Source organism: Schistocerca nitens, chromosome 8 (genome assembly GCF_023898315.1).
Source record: "Schistocerca nitens isolate TAMUIC-IGC-003100 chromosome 8, iqSchNite1.1, whole genome shotgun sequence".
NCBI classification, from domain to species: domain Eukaryota; kingdom Metazoa; phylum Arthropoda; class Insecta; order Orthoptera; family Acrididae; genus Schistocerca; species Schistocerca nitens.
The window spans coordinates 235261536-235282521 of NC_064621.1; the positions used below are offsets into that span (position 1 = coordinate 235261536).

General features: G+C 43.8%; 1 protein-coding gene across 3 annotated transcripts in view; it reads left to right on the plus strand.

Annotated features, from left to right (window-relative positions):
* LOC126198548 (AP-5 complex subunit beta-1-like) overlaps positions 1–20986 on the plus strand; it is a 153104-nt gene that overhangs the window by 94565 nt on the left and 37553 nt on the right. For all 3 annotated transcript variants that reach the window (XR_007540085.1, XM_049934969.1, XM_049934970.1), the window contains exon 13: positions 13922–14090. Coding sequence is in view for 2 of the 3 variants with exons in the window: in XM_049934969.1 (XP_049790926.1) it covers positions 13922–14090 (169 nt within the window). In the remaining variant the exon portion in view is untranslated. The remainder of the gene's footprint in view (positions 1–13921; positions 14091–20986) is intronic.

Below are 20986 nucleotides of genomic sequence, written 5' to 3' on the forward strand. Positions count from 1 at the left end.
GCATTCTGTAACAACAGATTAAACTGTTCATTAGTCCACAAAACCAAACCAAACAGTAATAGTGGCTAATTAAAAGAAATGATGTCCAAACACAATAGCTTTGTTGTGCATGCTTACTACAGTTATAATATTGAACATAGTTGCAGCTATGTCTCACAGTGCTCATCAAATAAAAGCTTTCTACATAAATGTTATATCACTCCATGGTATGCAGATAACAGGCCCTTCACTTTAGTCTTGCAGTAAATTTGAAAGCACAGCAGTCACTGTCCACTCACAGATCCCGGTAAGCATCAGTGGCAGCCGTAGTTCACTTCGTAGAGGAAGAGGCAGATAATTGCAGCTAGCAAAGAAAATACTGAGGGCAAGCCAGCCATCAGGTTGCCTTTTATTGGCGTGCTATGTAATTTCATGTGACCAGTCTTTGATATTGGTATTGGCGTCTGTTACACATTTTGACACATCCGTTTCCTTCGATTTGCACATCTATTGGGGTAACTAAGAATAACTTTATGAAAAGCAAAAAAAGAAAACCAAATGGAATAAATTTAAAATGAAAGTTATTTCCCTTTTGTAAGTAAAGAAAACTCTGAACTTTGGTCAAAAATATATAACAAAATAAATTTTTATTATTTTTTGCATTCATTATTGGTCAGTGGTGCTGTGCTTACATTTACAGGTATTGTTGTGACTCACTCTGTTGAGAGAATACCTTTTGCTTGGCTGTCTGCAATAATGAAGAATTTCTTTTATAAAGCACAGTTACGCATAATCATTGTTGTTATTATTATTATTATTATTATTATTATTTCTTTCCTTTCTCAGACATTATTATTATTATTATTATTATTATTATTATTATTATTATTATTAGAGGCAATAACTCAGTATTATTATTACTAAGGAACAATACATTTATCTCACAGACTACTTGGGATAGGACAATTGGTAGTGCACAGCATCTGAAACACAGAATCAACTCTAATTCCTTTTCCAACATACAGTTTTAATGATGTGATGGAGTTACATTTTCATGGAGGCATATCCCTTATTGAATATAGTTTAATTTGTTACACATAATCAACATTAATTCAAGAGTTATTTGAAGTTTGGATAGTTGTCTGGAAACCCAGGACAAGATGAAGGTGTACAACTCAGTCCACAAGGTATTCATAGATTGATTAAATGTTCATATTCACTTGCAAAAGTAACCATTTCAGCGCTAGTTTAAACATAAAGTATTCAAAATATAAAGGACACTCAGTCATTCGGCTAGCTCGTGCATTTAATATATTTCTATTGATGTGCTTCACATATATATATATCTAAAAACAAAGATGATGTGACTTACCGCACAAAAGCACTGGCACGTCGATAGACACACAAACAAACACAAACACACACATAAAATTCAAGCTTTCGCAACAAACTGTTGCCTCATCAGGAAAGAGGGGAAGGAGACGGAAAGACAAAAGGATGTGGGTTTTAAGGGAGAGGGTAAGGAGTCATTCCAATCCCGGGAGCGGAAAGACTTACCTTAGGGGGAAAAAAGAACAGGTATACACTCGCGCACACACACACATATCCATCCACACATATACAGACACAAGCAGACATATTTAAAGACAAAGAGTTTGGGCAGAGATGTCAGTCGAGGCGGAAGTGAAGAGGCAAAGATGATTTTGAATGACAGGTGAGGTATGAGTGGCGGCAACTTGAAATTAGCGGAGATTGAGGCCTGGTGGATAACGGGAAGAGAGGGTATATTGAAGAGCAAGTTCCCATCTCCGGAGTTCGGATAGGTTGGTGTTAGTGGGAAGTATCCAGATAACCCGGACGGTGTAACACTGTGCCAAGATGTGCTGGCCGTGCACCAAGGCATGTTTAGCCACAGGGTGATCCTCATTACCAACAAACACTGTCTGCTTGTGTCCATTCATGCGAATGGACAGTTTGTTGCTGGTCATTCCCACATAGAAAGCGTCACAGTGTAGGCAGGTCAGTTGGTAAATCACGTGGGTGCTTTCACATGTGGCTCTGCCTTTGATCGTGTACACCTTCCGGGTTACAGGACTGGAGTAGGTGGTGGTGGGAGGGTGCATGGGACAGGTTTTACACCGGGGGCGGTTACAAGGATAGGAGCCAGAGGGTAGGGAAGGTGGTTTGGGGATTTCATAGAGATGAACTAAGAGGTCACGCAGGTTAGGTGTACGGTGGAAAGACACTCTTGGTGGAGTGGGGAGGATTTCATGAAGGATGGATCTCATTTCAGGGCAGGATTTGAGGAAGTCGTATCCCTGCCTGGAGAGCCACATTCAGAGTCTGATCCAGTCCCGGAAAGTATCCTGTCACAAGTGGGGCACTTTTGTGGTTCTTCTGTGGGAGGTTCTGGGTTTGAGAGGATGAGGAAGTGGCTCTGGTTATTTGCTTCTGTACCAGGTCGGGAGGGTAGTTGCGAGATGCGAAAGCTGTTGTCAGGTTGTTGGTGTAATGCTTCAGGGATTCCGGACTGGAGCAGATTCGTTTGCCACGAAGACCTAGGCTGTAGGGAAGGGACCGTTTGATGTGGAATGGGTGGCAGCTGTCGTAATGGACGTACTGTTGCTTGTTGGTGGGTTTGATGGGGACGGACGTGTGAAGCTGGCCATTGGACAGGTGGAGGTCAACATCAAGGATAGTGGCATGGGATTTGGAGTAGGACCAGGTGAATCTGATGGAACCAAAGGAGTTGAGGTTGGAGAGGAAATTCTGGAGTTCTTCTTCACTGTGAGTACAGATCGTGAAGATGTCATCAATAAATCTGTACCAAACTTTGGGTTGGCAGGCCTGGGTAACCAAGAAGGCTTCCTCTAAGCGACCCATGAATAGGTTGGCGTACGAAGGGGCCATCCTGGTACCCATGGCTGTTCCCTTTAATTGTTGGTATGTCTGGTCTTCAAAAGTGAAGAAGTTGTGGATCAGGATGAAGCTGGCTAAGGTAATGAGGAAAGAGGTGTTAGGTAGGGTGGCAGGTGTTCGGCGTGAAAGGAAGTGCTCCATCGCAGCGAGGCCCTGGACGTGCGGGATATTTGTGTATAAGGAAGTGGCAATAATGGTTACAAGGATGGTTTCCGGGGGTAACGGATTGGGTAAGGATTCCAGGCGTTCGAGGAAGTGGTTGGTGTCTTTGATGAAGGATGGGAGACTGCATGTAATGGGTTGAAGGTGTTGATCTACGTAGGCGGAGATACATTCTGTGGGGGCTTGGTAACCAGCTACAATGGGGCGGCCGGGATGATTGGGTTTGTGAATTTTAGGAAGAAGGTAGAAGGTAGGGGTGCAGGGTGTCGGTGGGGTCAGGAGGTTGATGGAGTCAGGTGAAATGTTTTGTAGGGGGCCTAAGGTTCTGAGGATTCCTTGAAGCTTCGCCTGGACATCAGGAATGGGATTACCTTGGCAAACTTTGTATGTGGTGTTGTCTGAAAGCTGACGCAGTCCCTCAGCCACATACTCCCGACGATCAAGTACCACGGTCATGGAACCCTTGTCCGGCGGAAGAATGACGATGGACCGGTCAGCCTTCAGATCACGGATAGCCTGGGCTTCAGCAGTGGTAATGTTGGGAGTAGGATTAAGGTTTTTTAAGAAGGCTTGAGAGGCAAGGCTGGAAGTCAGAAATTCCTGGAAGGTTTGGAGAGGGTGATTTTGAGGAAGAGGAGGTGGGTCACGCTGTGACGGAAGACGGAACTGTTCCAGGCAGGGTTCAATTTGGATAGTGTCTTGGGGAGTTGGATCATTAGGGGTAGGATTAGGATAATTTTTTTTCGTGGCAAAGTGATACTTCCAGCAGAGAGTACAAGTGTAGGACAGTAAATCTTTGAAGAGGGCTGTTTGGTTGAATCAGGGAGTGGGGCTGAAGGTGAGGCCTTTGGATAGGACAGAGGTTTCGGATTGGGAGAGAGGTTTGGAGGAAAGGTTAACTACTAAATTAGGGTGTTGTGGTACCAGATTGTGGTGATTGGAATTTTGAGGTTTTGGAGGGAGTGGAGCTGGAAGTGGGAGATTGAGTAGATGGGAGAGACTGGGTTTGTGTGCAATGAGAGGTGGTTGAGGTTTGCTAGAAAGGTTGTGAAGGGTGAGTGAGTTGCTTTCCGGAGGTGGGAAACCAGGAGATTGGATAGTTTTTTGAGGTGAAGGGTGGCATGCTGTTCTAATTTGCGGTTGGCCTGTAGGAGGATGCTCTGAACAGCCGGTGTGGATGTGGGAGAGGAAAGATTGAGGACTTTTATTAAGGATAGGAGTTGACGGGTGTGTTCATTGGCTGAGTTGATGTGTAGGTGAAGGATTAGGTGGGTGAGGGCAATGGATTGTTCAGTTTGGAACTGGTATAGGGAGTGATGGAAAGAAGGGTTGCAGCCAGAGATGGGAACTTTAAGTGTGAGGCCTTTGGGGGTAATGCCAAATGTCAGACAAGCCTGAGAAAATAGAATATGGGAGCGTAATCTGGCTAGGGTGAAGGCATGTTTGCGGAGGGAATGTAAATAAAACTGAATGGGGTCGTTATGGGGGTGTTGTGAGGGTGACATGGTATTAGAAAGTGGAAAGTGTAACATGAGGTTGAAATGAAAATGAAAATAACTGGAGAAAGTAACTGGAGATCTGTTGTGAAAAAAGGCGAAAAAGTGTTGGTTAAAGCTGGGCTATGTTGATCCTGTGGTGAACTTGGGTTGGTAGACAACAATGTGCACAAAGATTAGGTGGTTGTGTTGCCGCCAAAACACGTTAGGGATGGAGAAATTCGGGAAAATTTCGAAAAAAACTGCGTGTAAGTGTATTAAAAGGAGTGGTTTTGTGGTGGCAGATTATGAAAATGAGGCTAACAATTTTCTGGCGAAGAAATAATGACGTTAAAACCCGTGGGAATCGGCTAAAAATTATCAGTGATGTGCGAAAAATGGAAATGGAAATAAAGCGAAAGTTATCAGAACTAGACGAAATGGTTGTTTAATAGGTGAAAGGAACTGTTTGTGGACTAGAAACGGTGGATTTTATAGCAGCGGTAGTGTTGAAAGCGGAAAAAAAAATTTTTTTTTGTTATGGTATGGAAGTGGGTGACATATTGTTGAGTATATATAGGTGGGATAAAATTGTATAGTAGATTACGGTAAAAAGGAGAAGGTGAATACAAAGTGAAACTACTGCAAAAACAGAAAGAGAAAATAAGACGACAGAAAAGATTTCGAAATGCAACAGTGACAATAACAAACGTAATTGTTGGGTTCAAATTAATGATATGAATATAATAGAAGGAAACATTCCATGTGGGAAAAAATATATCTAAAAACAAAGATGATGTGACTTAGCAAACGAAAGCGCTGGCACATCGATAGACACACAAACAAACACATACACACAATATTCAAGCTTTCGCAACAAACTGTTGCCTCATCAGGAAAGAGGGAAGGAGAGGGAAAGACGAAAGGATGTGGGTTTTAAGGGAGAGGGTAAGGAGTCATTCCAATCCCGGGAGCGGAAAGACTTACCTTAGGGGGAAAAAAGGACGGGTATACACTCGCGCGCACACACACACATATCCATCCACACATATACAGACACAAGCAAACTTATTTGAAGACAAAGAGTTTGGGCAGAGATGTCAGTCGAGGTGGAAGTGCAGAGGCAAAGATGTTGTTGAATGACAGGTGAGGTATGAGTGGCGGCGACTTGAAATTAGCGGAGATTGAGGCCTGGTGGATAACGGGAAGAGAGGATATATTGAAGAGCAAGTTCCCATCTCCGGAGTTCGGATAGGTTGGTGTTAGTGGGAAGTATCCAGATAACCCGGACGGTGTAACACTGTGCCAAGATCTGCTGGCCGTGCACCAAAGCATGTTTAGCCACAGGGTGATCCTCATTACCAACAAACACTGTCTGCTTGTGTCCATTCATGCGAATGGACAGTTTGTTGCTGGTCATTCCCACATAGAAAGCGTCACAGTGTAGGCAGGTCAGTTGGTAAATCACGTGGGTGCTTTCACATGTGGCTCTGCCTTTGATCGTGTACACCTTCCGGGTTACAGGACTGGAGTAGGTGGTGGTGGGAGGGTGCATGGGACAGGTTTTACACCGGGGGTGGTTACAAGGATAGGAGCCAGAGGGTAGGGAAGGTGGTTTGGGGACTTCATAGGGATGAACTAACAGGTTACGTGGGTTAGGTGGACGGCGGAAAGACACTCGTGGTGGAGTGGGGAGGATTTCATGAAGGATGGATCTCATTTCAGGGCAAGATTTGAGGAAGTCGTATCCCTGCTGGAGAGCCACATTCAGAGTCTGGTCCCGTCCCGGAAAGTATCCTGTCACAAGTGGGGCACTTTTGTGGTTCTTCTGTGGGGGATTCTGGGTTCGAGGGGATGAGGAAGTGGCTCTGTTTATTTGCTTCTGTACCAGGTCGGGAGGGTAGTTGCGAGATGCGAAAGCTGTTGTCAGGTTGTTGGTGTAATGCTTCAGGGATTCCGGACTGGAGCAGATTCGTTTGACACGAAGACCTCGGCTGTAGGGAAGGGACCGTTTGATGTGGAATGGGTGGCAACTGTCATAATGGAGGTACTGTTGCTTGTTGGTGGGTTTGATGTGGACGGACGTGTGAAGCTGGCCATTGGACAGGTGGGGGTCAACGTCAAGGAAAGTGGCATGCCAGCGCTGGCACGTCGATAGACACACAAACAGACACAAAATTCTAGCTTTCGCAACCAACTGTTGCCTCATCAGGAAAGAGGGAAGGAGACGGAAAGACAAAAGGATGTGGGTTTTAAGGGAGAGGGTAAGGAGTCATTCCAATCCCGGGAGCGGAAAGACTTACCTTAGGGGGAAAAAAGGACGGGTATACACTCGCGCGCACACACACACATATCCATCCACACATATACAGACACAAGCAAACTTATTTGAAGACAAAGAGTTTGGGCAGAGATGTCAGTCGAGGTGGAAGTGCAGAGGCAAAGATGTTGTTGAATGACAGGTGAGGTATGAGTGGCGGCGACTTGAAATTAGCGGAGATTGAGGCCTGGTGGATAACGGGAAGAGAGGATATATTGAAGAGCAAGTTCCCATCTCCGGAGTTCGGATAGGTTGGTGTTAGTGGGAAGTATCCAGATAACCCGGACGGTGTAACACTGTGCCAAGATCTGCTGGCCGTGCACCAAAGCATGTTTAGCCACAGGGTGATCCTCATTACCAACAAACACTGTCTGCTTGTGTCCATTCATGCGAATGGACAGTTTGTTGCTGGTCATTCCCACATAGAAAGCGTCACAGTGTAGGCAGGTCAGTTGGTAAATCACGTGGGTGCTTTCACATGTGGCTCTGCCTTTGATCGTGTACACCTTCCGGGTTACAGGACTGGAGTAGGTGGTGGTGGGAGGGTGCATGGGACAGGTTTTACACCGGGGGTGGTTACAAGGATAGGAGCCAGAGGGTAGGGAAGGTGGTTTGGGGACTTCATAGGGATGAACTAACAGGTTACGTGGGTTAGGTGGACGGCGGAAAGACACTCGTGGTGGAGTGGGGAGGATTTCATGAAGGATGGATCTCATTTCAGGGCAAGATTTGAGGAAGTCGTATCCCTGCTGGAGAGCCACATTCAGAGTCTGGTCCCGTCCCGGAAAGTATCCTGTCACAAGTGGGGCACTTTTGTGGTTCTTCTGTGGGGGATTCTGGGTTTGAGAGGATGAGGAAGTGGCTCTGTTTATTTGCTTCTGTACCAGGTCGGGAGGGTAGTTGCGAGATGCGAAAGCTATTGTCAGGTTGTTGGTGTAATGCTTCAGGGATTCCGGACTGGAGCAGATTCGTTTGACACGAAGACCTAGGCTGTAGGGAAGGGACCGTTTGATGTGGAATGGGTGGCAACTGTCATAATGGAGGTACTGTTGCTTGTTGGTGGGTTTGATGTGGACGGACGTGTGAAGCTGGCCATTGGACAGGTGGGGGTCAACGTCAAGGAAAGTGGCATACCAGCGCTGGCACGTCGATAGACACACAAACAGACACAAAATTCTAGCTTTCGCAACCAACTGTTGCCTCATCAGGAAAGAGGGAAGGAGACGGAAAGACAAAAGGATGTGGGTTTTAAGGGAGAGGGTAAGGAGTCATTCCAATCCCGGGAGCGGAAAGACTTACCTTAGGGGGAAAAAAGGACGGGTATACACTCGCGCGCACACACACACATATCCATCCACACATATACAGACACAAGCAAACTTATTTGAAGACAAAGAGTTTCGGCAGAGACGTCAGTCGAGGTGGAAGTGCAGAGGCAAAGATGTTGTTGAATGACAGGTGAGGTATGAGTGGCGGCGACTTGAAATTAGCGGAGATTGAGGCCTGGTGGATAACGGGAAGAGAGGGTATATTGAAGAGCAAGTTCCCATCTCCGGAGTTCGGATAGGTTGGTGTTAGTGGGAAGTATCCAGATAACCCGGACGGTGTAACACTGTGCCAAGATGTGCTGGCCGTGCACCAAGGCATGTTTAGCGACAGGGTGATCCTCATTACCAACAAACATTGTCTGCCTGTGTCCATTCATGCGAATGGACAGTTTGTTGCTGGACATTCCCACACAGAATGCGTCACAGTGTAGGCAGGTCAGTTGGTAGACCACGTGGGTGCTTTCACATGTGGCTCTGCCTTTGATCGTGTACACTTTCCGGGTTACAGGACTGGAGTAGGTGGTGGTGGGAGGGTGCATGGGACAGGTTTTACACCGGGGGCGGTTACAAGGATAGGAGCCAGAGGGTAGGGAAGGTGGTTTGGGGATTTCATAGAGATGAACTAAGAGGTCACGCAGGTTAGGTGTACGTTGGAAAGACACTCTTGGTGGAGTGGGGAGGATTTCATGAAGGATGGATCTCATTTCAGGGCAGGATTTGAGGAAGTCGTATCCCTGCCTGGAGAGCCACATTCAGAGTCTGATCCAGTCCCGGAAAGTATCCTGTCACAAGTGGGGCACTTTTGTGGTTCTTCTGTGGGAGGTTCTGGGTTTGAGAGGATGAGGAAGTGGCTCTGGTTATTTGCTTCTGTACCAGGTCGGGAGGGTAGTTGCGAGATGCGAAAGCTGTTGTCAGGTTGTTGGTGTAATGCTTCAGGGATTCCGGACTGGAGCAGATTCGTTTGCCACGAAGACCTAGGCTGTAGGGAAGGGACCGTTTGATGTGGAATGGGTGGCAGCTGTCGTAATGGACGTACTGTTGCTTGTTGGTGGGTTTGATGGGGACGGACGTGTGAAGCTGGCCATTGGACAGGTGGAGGTCAACATCAAGGATAGTGGCATGGGATTTGGAGTAGGACCAGGTGAATCTGATGGAACCAAAGGAGTTGAGGTTGGAGAGGAAATTCTGGAGTTCTTCTTCACTGTGAGTACAGATCGTGAAGATGTCATCAATAAATCTGTACCAAACTTTGGGTTGGCAGGCCTGGGTAACCAAGAAGGCTTCCTCTAAGCGACCCATGAATAGGTTGGCGTACGAAGGGGCCATCCTGGTACCCATGGCTGTTCCCTTTAATTGTTGGTATGTCTGGTCTTCAAAAGTGAAGAAGTTGTGGATCAGGATGAAGCTGGCTAAGGTAATGAGGAAAGAGGTGTTAGGTAGGGTGGCAGGTGTTCGGCGTGAAAGGAAGTGCTCCATCGCAGCGAGGCCCTGGACGTGCGGGATATTTGTGTATAAGGAAGTGGCAATAATGGTTACAAGGATGGTTTCCGGGGGTAACGGATTGGGTAAGGATTCCAGGCGTTCGAGGAAGTGGTTGGTGTCTTTGATGAAGGATGGGAGACTGCATGTAATGGGTTGAAGGTGTTGATCTACGTAGGCGGAGATACATTCTGTGGGGGCTTGGTAACCAGCTACAATGGGGCGGCCGGGATGATTGGGTTTGTGAATTTTAGGAAGAAGGTAGAAGGTAGGGGTGCAGGGTGTCGGTGGGGTCAGGAGGTTGATGGAGTCAGGTGAAATGTTTTGTAGGGGGCCTAAGGTTCTGAGGATTCCTTGAAGCTACGCCTGGACTTCAGTAATGGGATTACCTTGGCAAACTTTGTATGTGGTGTTGTCTGAAAGCTGACGCAGTCCCTCAGCCACATACTCCCGACGATCAAGTACCACGGTCATGGAACCCTTGTCCGGCGGAAGAATGACGATGGACCGGTCAGCCTTCAGATCACGGATAGCCTGGGCTTCAGCAGTGGTAATGTTGGGAGTAGGATTAAGGTTTTTTAAGAAGGCTTGAGAGGCAAGGCTGGAAGTCAGAAATTCCTGGAAGGTTTGGAGAGGGTGATTTTGAGGAAGAGGAGGTGGGTCACGCTGTGACGGAAGACGGAACTGTTCCAGGCAGGGTTCAATTTGGATAGTGTCTTGGGGAGTTGGATCATTAGGGGTAGGATTAGGATAATTTTTTTTCGTGGCAAAGTGATACTTCCAGCAGAGAGTACAAGTGTAGGACAGTAAATCTTTGAAGAGGGCTGTTTGGTTGAATCAGGGAGTGGGGCTGAAGGTGAGGCCTTTGGATAGGACAGAGGTTTCGGATTGGGAGAGAGGTTTGGAGGAAAGGTTAACTACTAAATTAGGGTGTTGTGGTACCAGATTGTGGTGATTGGAATTTTGAGGTTTTGGAGGGAGTGGAGCTGGAAGTGGGAGATTGAGTAGATGGGAGAGACTGGGTTTGTGTGCAATGAGAGGTGGTTGAGGTTTGCTAGAAAGGTTGTGAAGGGTGAGTGAGTTGCTTTCCGGAGGTGGGAAACCAGGAGATTGGATAGTTTTTTGAGGTGAAGGGTGGCATGCTGTTCTAATTTGCGGTTGGCCTGTAGGAGGATGCTCTGAACAGCCGGTGTGGATGTGGGAGAGGAAAGATTGAGGACTTTTATTAAGGATAGGAGTTGACGGGTGTGTTCATTGGCTGAGTTGATGTGTAGGTGAAGGATTAGGTGGGTGAGGGCAATGGATTGTTCAGTTTGGAACTGGTATAGGGAGTGATGGAAAGAAGGGTTGCAGCCAGAGATGGGAACTTTAAGTGTGAGGCCTTTGGGGGTAATGCCAAATGTCAGACAAGCCTGAGAAAATAGAATATGGGAGCGTAATCTGGCTAGGGTGAAGGCATGTTTGCGGAGGGAATGTAAATAAAACTGAATGGGGTCGTTATGGGGGTGTTGTGAGGGTGACATGGTATTAGAAAGTGGAAAGTGTAACATGAGGTTGAAATGAAAATGAAAATAACTGGAGAAAGTAACTGGAGATCTGTTGTGAAAAAAGGCGAAAAAGTGTTGGTTAAAGCTGGGCTATGTTGATCCTGTGGTGAACTTGGGTTGGTAGACAACAATGTGCACAAAGATTAGGTGGTTGTGTTGCCGCCAAAACACGTTAGGGATGGAGAAATTCGGGAAAATTTCGAAAAAAACTGCGTGTAAGTGTATTAAAAGGAGTGGTTTTGTGGTGGCAGATTATGAAAATGAGGCTAACAATTTTCTGGCGAAGAAATAATGACGTTAAAACCCGTGGGAATCGGCTAAAAATTATCAGTGATGTGCGAAAAATGGAAATGGAAATAAAGCGAAAGTTATCAGAACTAGACGAAATGGTTGTTTAATAGGTGAAAGGAACTGTTTGTGGACTAGAAACGGTGGATTTTATAGCAGCGGTAGTGTTGAAAGCGGAAAAAAAAATTTTTTTTTGTTATGGTATGGAAGTGGGTGACATATTGTTGAGTATATATAGGTGGGATAAAATTGTATAGTAGATTACGGTAAAAAGGAGAAGGTGAATACAAAGTGAAACTACTGCAAAAACAGAAAGAGAAAATAAGACGACAGAAAAGATTTCAAAATGCAACAGTGACAATAACAAACGTAATTGTTGGGTTCAAATTAATGATATGAATATAATAGAAGGAAACATTCCATGTGGGAAAAAATATATCTAAAAACAAAGATGATGTGACTTAGCAAACGAAAGCGCTGGCACATCGATAGACACACAAACAAACACATACACACAATATTCAAGCTTTCGCAACAAACTGTTGCCTCATCAGGAAAGAGGGAAGGAGAGGGAAAGACGAAAGGATGTGGGTTTTAAGGGAGAGGGTAAGGAGTCATTCCAATCCCGGGAGCGGAAAGACTTACCTTAGGGGGAAAAAAGGACGGGTATACACTCGCGCACACACACACATATCCATCCACACATATACAGACACAAGCAGACATATTTGAAGACAAAGAGTTTGGGCAGAGATGTCAGTCGAGGCGGAAGTGCAGAAGCAAAGATGTTGTTGAATGACAGGTGAGGTATGAGTCGCGGCAACTTGAAATTAGTGGAGATTGAGGCCTGGTGGATAACGGGAAGAGAGGATATATTGAAGGGCAAGTTCCTATCTCCAGAGCTCGGATAGGTTGGTGTTAGTGGGAAGTATCCAGATAACCCGGACGGTGTAACACTGTGCCAAGATGTGCTGGCCGTGCACCAAAGCATGTTTAGCCACAGGGTGATCCTCATTACCAACAAACACTGTCTTCAAGTGTCCATTCATGCGAATGGACAGTTTGTTGCTGGTCATTCCCACATAGAAAGCGTCACAGTGTAGGCAGGTCAGTTGGTAAATCACGTGGGTGCTTTCACATGTGGCTCTGCCTTTGATCGTGTACACCTTCCGGGTTACAGGACTGGAGTAGGTGGTGGTGGGAGGGTGCATGGGGCAGGTTTTACACCGGGGGCGGTTACAAGGGTAGGAGCCAGAGGGTAGGGAAGGTGGTTTGGGGATTTCATAGGGATGAACCAAGAGGTTACGAAGGTTAGGTGGACAGTGGAAAGACACTCTTGGTGGAGTGGGGAGGATTTCATGAAGAATGGATCTCATTTCAGGGCAGGATTTGAGGAAGTCGTATCCCTACTGGAGAGCAACATTCAGAGTCTGATCCAGTCCCGGGAAGTATCCTGTCACAAGTGGGGCACTTTTGGGGTTCTTCTGTGAGAGTTTCTGGGTTCGAGGGGATGAGGAAGTGGCTCTGGTTATGTGTATGTGCGGATGGATATGGGTGTGTGTGCAAGTGTATTCCTGTCCTTTTCCCCCCTAAGGTAAGTCTTTCCGATCCCGGGATTGGAACGACTCCTTACCCTCACCCTTAAAACCCACATCCTTTGGTCTTCCCCTCTCCTTCCCTCTTTCCTGACGAAGCAACCGTTGGTTGCGAAAGCTTGAATTTTGTGTGTATGTTTGTGTTTGTTTGTGTGTCTATCGACCTGCCAGCACTTTCGTTTGGTAAGTCACATCATCTTTGTTTTAGATATATTTTCCCATGTGGAATGTTTCGCTCCCACCCCGCGCGCATGTACACACACACACACACACACACACACACACACACACACACACACACACAGAGCCACGAAGATGATACACTAAGTTGCAGACAGCCACAATTAAGACACTTACACATGAGCTTTCAGCCACAGCCTTCATTGGAAAAACAGGAAAGCGCACCGTTCATTCACACAAGCAAACACACCTTGCACTCAAATGACCGCTAACCCAGTCAGGTTGGGCGAAAATGCAGCTATAAAGTGCGATGGAGGGATATCAGTTTACACTGCTATCTCTTCTCCTTCCTCTTCCCTGCCCACTCCAGATTGCTGCTACCATCCCTCTTGATAGTTGCACTCTGATCTGAGCTGCTGAAGTTGGCTTTCATGTGTGGATGTTGTGTGCTTGCTTACATGAATGAATGGTGCGTTTCTCTCTTTTTCAGACAAAGGCTGCACCCGAAAGCTTATGTGTAAGTGTCTTTTAATTGTGCCCATCTGCAACTTAGTGTGTTATCTTCATGGTAAATAGCAATCTATATTTTTCTATATTGTTATTCCTACCTGGAGTTTTACCATAGTGTGAATTGTTTTCTTTTTTTCAGCTCAATGTGCCAAAACAAATTTCACTGGGAGCAGATGAATGTGAAGAGAGTTTCAAACCAACTTCTGTTTTCAAGAAACTGGAAAAACCAATCCTGAGGCTTTCAAAATGTGGAACTAAAATTCAGTCAAATTTATTCTCCATAGAAATCAAAGATATGTCAGAGAAAGGTATATACATGTATTTTTTGAACCTCATTGTTCCGTAGTGTATACACTAGGTAGAGTGGTGAAAGGCAATGTTTTGGTGGCTGTGCTGTAAGAAATGAAGGTATTTGCATGTAAAGATGCATGTAAAGAAGAAATGCACCCCATCAAATGTTTCATGACATTCACAGTAGAATGATTGGATGTGACACATTGGCTATTAAAGTATAAAACAGGGTGTATAGGACTCGGGACAACCGGGAGATCCGGGAAAAACCCGGGAATTTTTTCATCCGGGAGAAAACCAGGAAAAACCCGGGAATTGTTTAGAATTCTGGGAATTTTTCATTGTTTTGGTTTTCAGTTAAATTTTTGTGATTTTTTGACTGGTAAGAACCAATACTCTAACTAAGGATATTAATGTATCCTGCTACTGCAGAATAATACTGAAGCAAAAAAACATGAATGAGAGGGGGGGGGGAACCGAAAATAAAACTTTAGTTGCAAAGGAAATGCACCATATACAACAACAAAACACATTGCTCATACAAGTGTCAGCCAACAGCACAGTGTGTAGAAGGCTTAGGAAGACTATGCAGTGCTTCATAACAACAAATGCCTCTGATGAGAGTGATGTGACAACTGTTTAAATTAGACTCGTTTGAGCAGTTGCGGGCGGGCTCTTGCACATGCGCAGTTCAGTGGCATATGCGTAATACCTTCTCCGCCTTCTGGTTACCGAAGTGTGGCTGGGCGCCACTACCTAATATTGCCCTGGTTCGGGAATATAGTAAATCTGGGGCTGATGTACACAGCAGTCAGATTTGTGGTGGGGAGGTGGGTCGTCTCCACGTGACCCTTCTTTACATTCAGTGATTTTGTTGTTTCGTCTTTGTTTATTGCTCTCATGTTAAATGATGATGAAACGGATTTTTGTCGCTGGGAGCTATCAAATGAAATAAAATATGTTCGCTTAGTAACGGAAGGCAAAAATATGCTTTTACTTTCAGATTTTATTTCCACTTTTTTGACAGTCAAGCATTAATCGCCTTGCAAAACAATGAAGTTATTTTTGTCAGTTTGTTGTTGTTGTTGTTGTTGTTGTTGTGGTCTTCAGTCATGAGACTGGTTTGATGCGGCTCTCCCTGCTACTCTATCCTGTGCAAGCTTCTTCATCTCACAGTACCTACTGCAACCTACATCCTTCTGAATCTGCTTGGTGTATTCATCTCTTGGTCGCCCTCTATGATTTTTACCCTCCACGCTGCCCTCCAATGCTAAATTGGTGATCCCTTGATGCCTCAGAACATATCCTACCAATCGATCCCTTCTTCTAGTCAAGTTGTGCCACAAACTTCTCTTCTCCTCAATCCTATTCAGTACATCCTCATTAGTTATGTGATCTACCCATCTAATCTTCAACATTCTTTTGTAGCACCACATTTCGAAAGCTTCTATTCTCTTCTTGTCCAAACTATTTATCATCCATGTTTCAGTTCCATACATCGCTACACTCCATACAAATACTTTCAGAAATGACTTCCTGACACTTAAATCTATACTCGATGTTAACAAATTTCTCTTCTTCAGAAACGCTTTCCTTGCCATTGCCAGTCTACATTTTATATCCTCTCTACTTCGACCATCATCAGTTATTTTGCTCCCCAAATAGCAAAACTCCTTTACTACTTTAAGTGTGTCATTTCCTAATCTAATTCCCTCAGCATCACGCAACTTAATTCGACTACATTCCATTATCCTCGTTTTGCTTTTGTTGATGTTCATCTTATAACCTCCTTTCAAGACGCTATCCATTCCGTTCAACTCGAACCTCAAGGTTTTTATTTCTTCTCCATGGATTTTAATACCTACTCCGAATTTTTCTTTTGTTTCCTTCACTGCTTGCTCAATATACAGATTGAATAACATCGGGGAGAGGGTACAACCCTGTCTCACTCCCTTCCCAACCACTGCTTCCCTTTCATGCCCCTCAACTCTTATAACTGCCATCTGGTTTCTGTACAAATTGTAAATAGCCTTTCGCTCCCTGTATTTTACCCCTGCCACCTTCAGAATCTGAAAGAGAGTATTCTAGTCAACATTGTCAAAAGTTTTCTCTAAGTCTACAAATGCTAGAAGCGTAGGTTTGCCTTTCCTTAATCTATTTTCCAAGATAAGTCGAAGGGTCAGTATTGCCTCACGTGTTCCAATATTTCTACGGAATCCAAACTGATCTTCCCCGAGGTCAGCTTCTACTAGTTTTTCCATTCGTCTGTAAAGAATTCGCGTTAGTATTTTGCAGCCGTGACTTATTAAACTGATAGTTCGGTAATTTTCACATCTGTCAACACCTGCTTTGTTTGCGATCGGAATTATTATATTCTTCTTGAAGTCTGAGGGTATTTCGCCTGTCTCATACATCTTGCTCACCAGATGGTAGAGTTTTGTCAGGACTGGCTCTCGCAAGACTGTCAGTAGTTCTAATGGAATGTTATCTACTCCCGGGACCTTGTTTCTACTCAGGTCTTTCAGTGCTCTATCAAACTCTTCACGCAGTATCATATCTCCCACTTCATCTTCATCTACATTCTCTTCCATTTCCATAATATTGTCCTCAAATACATCGCCCTTGTATAGACCCTCTATATACTCCTTCCACCTTTCTGCTTTCCCTTCTTTGCTTAGAACTGGGTTTTCATCTGAGCTCCTGATATTCATACAAGTGGTTCTCTTTTCTCCAAAGGTCTCTTTAATTTTCCTGTAGGCAGTATCTATCTTACCCCTAGTGAGATAAGCCTCTACATCCTTACATTTGTCCTCTAGCCATCCCTGCTTAGCCATTTTGCACTTCCTGTCGATCTCATTTTTAAGACGTTTGTATTCCTTTTTGCCTGCTTCATTTACTGCATTTTTATATTTTCTTCTTTCGTCAATTAAATTCAATATTTCTTATGTTACCCAAGGATTTCTACTAGCCCTCGTCTTTTTACCTAATTGATCCTCTGCTGCCTTCACTGCTTCATCCCTCAAAGCTACCCATTCTTCTTCTACTGTATTTCTTTCCCCCATTCCTGTCAATTGTTCCCTTATGCTCTCCCTGAAACTCTGCACAACCTCTGGTTTAGTCAGTTTATCCAGGTCCCATCTCCTTAAATTCCCACCTTTTTGCAGTTTCTTCAGTTTTAATCTGCAGTTCATAACCAATAGATTGTGGTCAGAGTCCACATCTGCACCTGAAATGTCTTACAATTTAAAACCTGGTTCCTAAATCTCTGTCTTACCATTATATAATCTATCTGAAACCTTTTAGTATCTCCAGGGTTCTTCAATGTATACAACCTTCTTTTATGATTCTTGAACCAAGTGTTAACTATGATTAAGTTGTGCTCTGTGCAAAATTCTACCAGATGGCTTCCTCTTTCATTTCTTACCCCCAATCCATATTCACCTACTATGTTTCCTTCTCCCCCTTTTCCTACTACCGAATTCCAGTCACCCATAACTGTTAAATTTTCGTCTCCCTTCACTATCTGAATAATTTCTTTTATTTAATCATACATTTCTTCAATTTCTTCGTCATCTGCAGAGCTAGTTGGCATATAAACTCGTACTGCTGTAATAGGCGTGGGCTTTGTGTCTATCTTGGCCGCAATAATGTGTTCACTATGCTGTTTGTAGTAGCTTAGCCACATTCCTATTTTTTTATTCATTATTAAACCTACTCCTGCATTACCCCTATTTGACTTTGTATTTATAACCCTGTATTCGCCTGACCAAAAATCTTGTTCCTCCTTCCACCGTACTTCACTAATTCCCACTATATCTAACTTTAACCTATCCATTTCCCTTTTTAAATTTTCTAACCTACCTGCCCGGTAGGTTTGTTGGTTTGCTAAGGAGATTTGACTTCTATTAATCTTTTCTGCTTGGGCAGTCAATTTATTTGAAATGAAGGGTTTAATTCCACACTCTTGGCTGGTTTCAACTGTTTGCTGCATTTCAAGTGCATGTATGGCATTATACCATAATAAAGAACCAAACACGAGATAATACAGCACTGGTACTCCAAGAAAATTTACATCCGAATATGGACATACAAATGTGCACTTTAAGCCAAATTATGCATTTTAGTGGGGTTCACGAAATTCCGATGCTCTTGAAGTAACCTCTGATGTCTTGTTTCGTTTATGACATAATATAAGATCTTTTAATGTTTTACACGTACGAACATATGGGATTCCTGGGTAATCGTAGCAGCGCAAGCGCGGTGACGCCTGTTATGTGGCGCTCTCTTGCAACTGCTGAAGTGAACCTATTTCTAACAGGCCGCGGTAAAATATTGTGAATGGTGGTTTGAAAAGCTTTACATTCAAAGCAAATTTCCTTTTGCACAAGATGAACTGTGTGCGAGAATGTACGATGAAGTTCTTAAATCACAAAGCGTTTGACTCTCATTTAAAAATCAACCCATTGAGGATGATCATTTAGAAGAATTTCGAGCCCAGATCAGACATTTAAATCGTTATTAAAAATTTTGCTGGCACATTTGTGTGATGTATCTTAATTTAAACCATGAACTTTTCTTATTTGTGTGTTCGCGCTACTTAATGGTGATCTTGCTATTGGCTGTCTACATCATGTGTCCTATGCTGTCAGCAGGCGAGATCAAGTGATACGAGCTATGACTGGCATACAAAAGTGCATTACAATCTCGATTTCGATGCTTCGGAAAGTGACATGTGGTGTTTGGTGGAATTAAAATTTATACTTTCATAATACGAAAATAATATCCCCTCCCGGGAGTTTCGTTTTCTGAAGTGCCGGGAAATTCTACGTCGGTATATAAAACCATAAACATTCAAAGGTTTTACAGTGCCGAGGAATAGTATACTGTCACTTAACACAGAAAAAGTGTATTTTCACGTGGGAGAACGTGTATTTTTTACCGGGAAATCCGGGATTTTTTTTTCTTTGTCCACGTATGCACCCTGTAAAACTATATACTATTAATATAACTAAGCTGTTATTTCTTGCTGTGGTTATTTTATTACTCAGATTCATTCAATATATCATGATAATTTTATATTAAAATCTGCTTTGTTATTGTGTTTCCTTTGATTGTAAAATATGGGGTTCATCCAGAAAATAAAGACTTCTTAGCTATACAAAGTAAAAATATTGATTGGAAAAAACAATTGTGTTACATACACAAAGCTTCTTTCACTTCTCCACATAATCACCTTCTATATTTAAACAGGTGTATCTGGTCACAAGCTTCAGAATTTCCATGTTATACTCTTCATTAGCTCAGGTGCCCACTGCATTCTCCAACTCCTCATCACTTCCAAAACATTTACTGCCCAGAAAGTCTTTCATATTATAGAAAGTGTGGAAATCGTTAGTAGAAGCAAGGTCGGTTTTATCAGGTAGGTGAACAAAAATTTCTTATTCAAATTGATCCTCCAGCAATTCTTGATTTGCAGCAGCAGTGTGAGAATGTGCAGTGTTCTAAAGAAGTACAATTCCTCCAGAAAGCATTCCTCGCCTCTCATATTGGGTAACTTGCCAGAGTTTTCTTAGTGTTTCACAGTAATGATTTGCACTGATCATAGTGCCTTTTGGTGTGAAATCCACCAAAAGAACACATTTACAATCTCAAAAGATGGTTGCCATGACTTTTGTATGAGAGAGTCTGTTTGAATTTCTTCAGTTTTTTGAGGGATGAGGATGATTAGTCCATTAAATTTCGAGTATTCAGCCATGCAAATAAAATTTCTTCCAGTGATATTTCGGCCATGTATCATCTGGCCATCCTCAGAATGAGTTGCAAGTCTGATGACAAGATAGGCCGTATTCTCGAGAAACACTGTGTTAAGATGATCTTCCGACCGGCCTCCCACGAAGATAGCAGCTTTACTCAGTTCTGTAAAGGACGTTTTATTGCTTCGTAAGGTGGGTGTGTATCAGATTCCGTGTGGAAATTGTGGGAAGTCATACATAGATCAAACAACACCCACTGTTCATGAGAGATGGGTGGAACATAAAGATACATATGTATATCACAGCCAGACGTGTCAGCTGTGGCCGAGCATTGTATTGATACGGGACATTCCATGAACTATAGTGATGTGAAGATTGTAACGTCCACCTCTTCCTTTTGGAATTCTGTCTTCAAGGAAGCTACAGAGATTAGATTAGCTAATAATTTAATAAATAGAGATAACCATCTTAATTTGGACAAAGCATGGAATCCAGCTCGTGGGATTATTAAACTGCAGAGAAGTCGTCATGGTGTTGTTGCCACTGAACATACATTGATAAGAGAATAGAATGTCTGTCTGCCTTCAGCACAGGCAGCGTGTTTGTAAGCATATCCCTTTGCTGCTGACAAGCGTCTGTGACTTGCAGCGTACCACTGTGGTGGAGCATGTAAGGCCACGCTTGGCACCTTGGCATCAGTCTTGTGACTCACTCTGAGGATTCCTGGTTGATACACGGCCGAAATATCAGTGGAAGAAATTTTATTTGTGCAGCTGTATGCCTGAAATTTAATGGTCTATTCGTTATGCCATAAAAAGTTTAAATGCACATGAGGAATGATACTTGTTCTCTGGACTGAAGTGAGACACCAAGGTCTCATCACCAGTTACTGTCCTCTCAAGAAAGGCATATCCATCGGGTCAAGAGTGTCAGTGCTTAGCACATTGTGTGTGTTTTGTGCTGGTCACTCAGTTGTCGTGGAACCCATTGTTCACCAATTTTGCTGTAGCCGCTATGTTGTGACCGTTTTCACCAACCAAAGAACAAGAAATGTCTGGAAACACAATGTGCAATTCATTGAGAGTTACAGGCCTGTCTTTCGAGATTCTGTTGTTCACTACAGTCCTAAGGTCGTCTGCGAAGAGTAACGGGTGTACAGG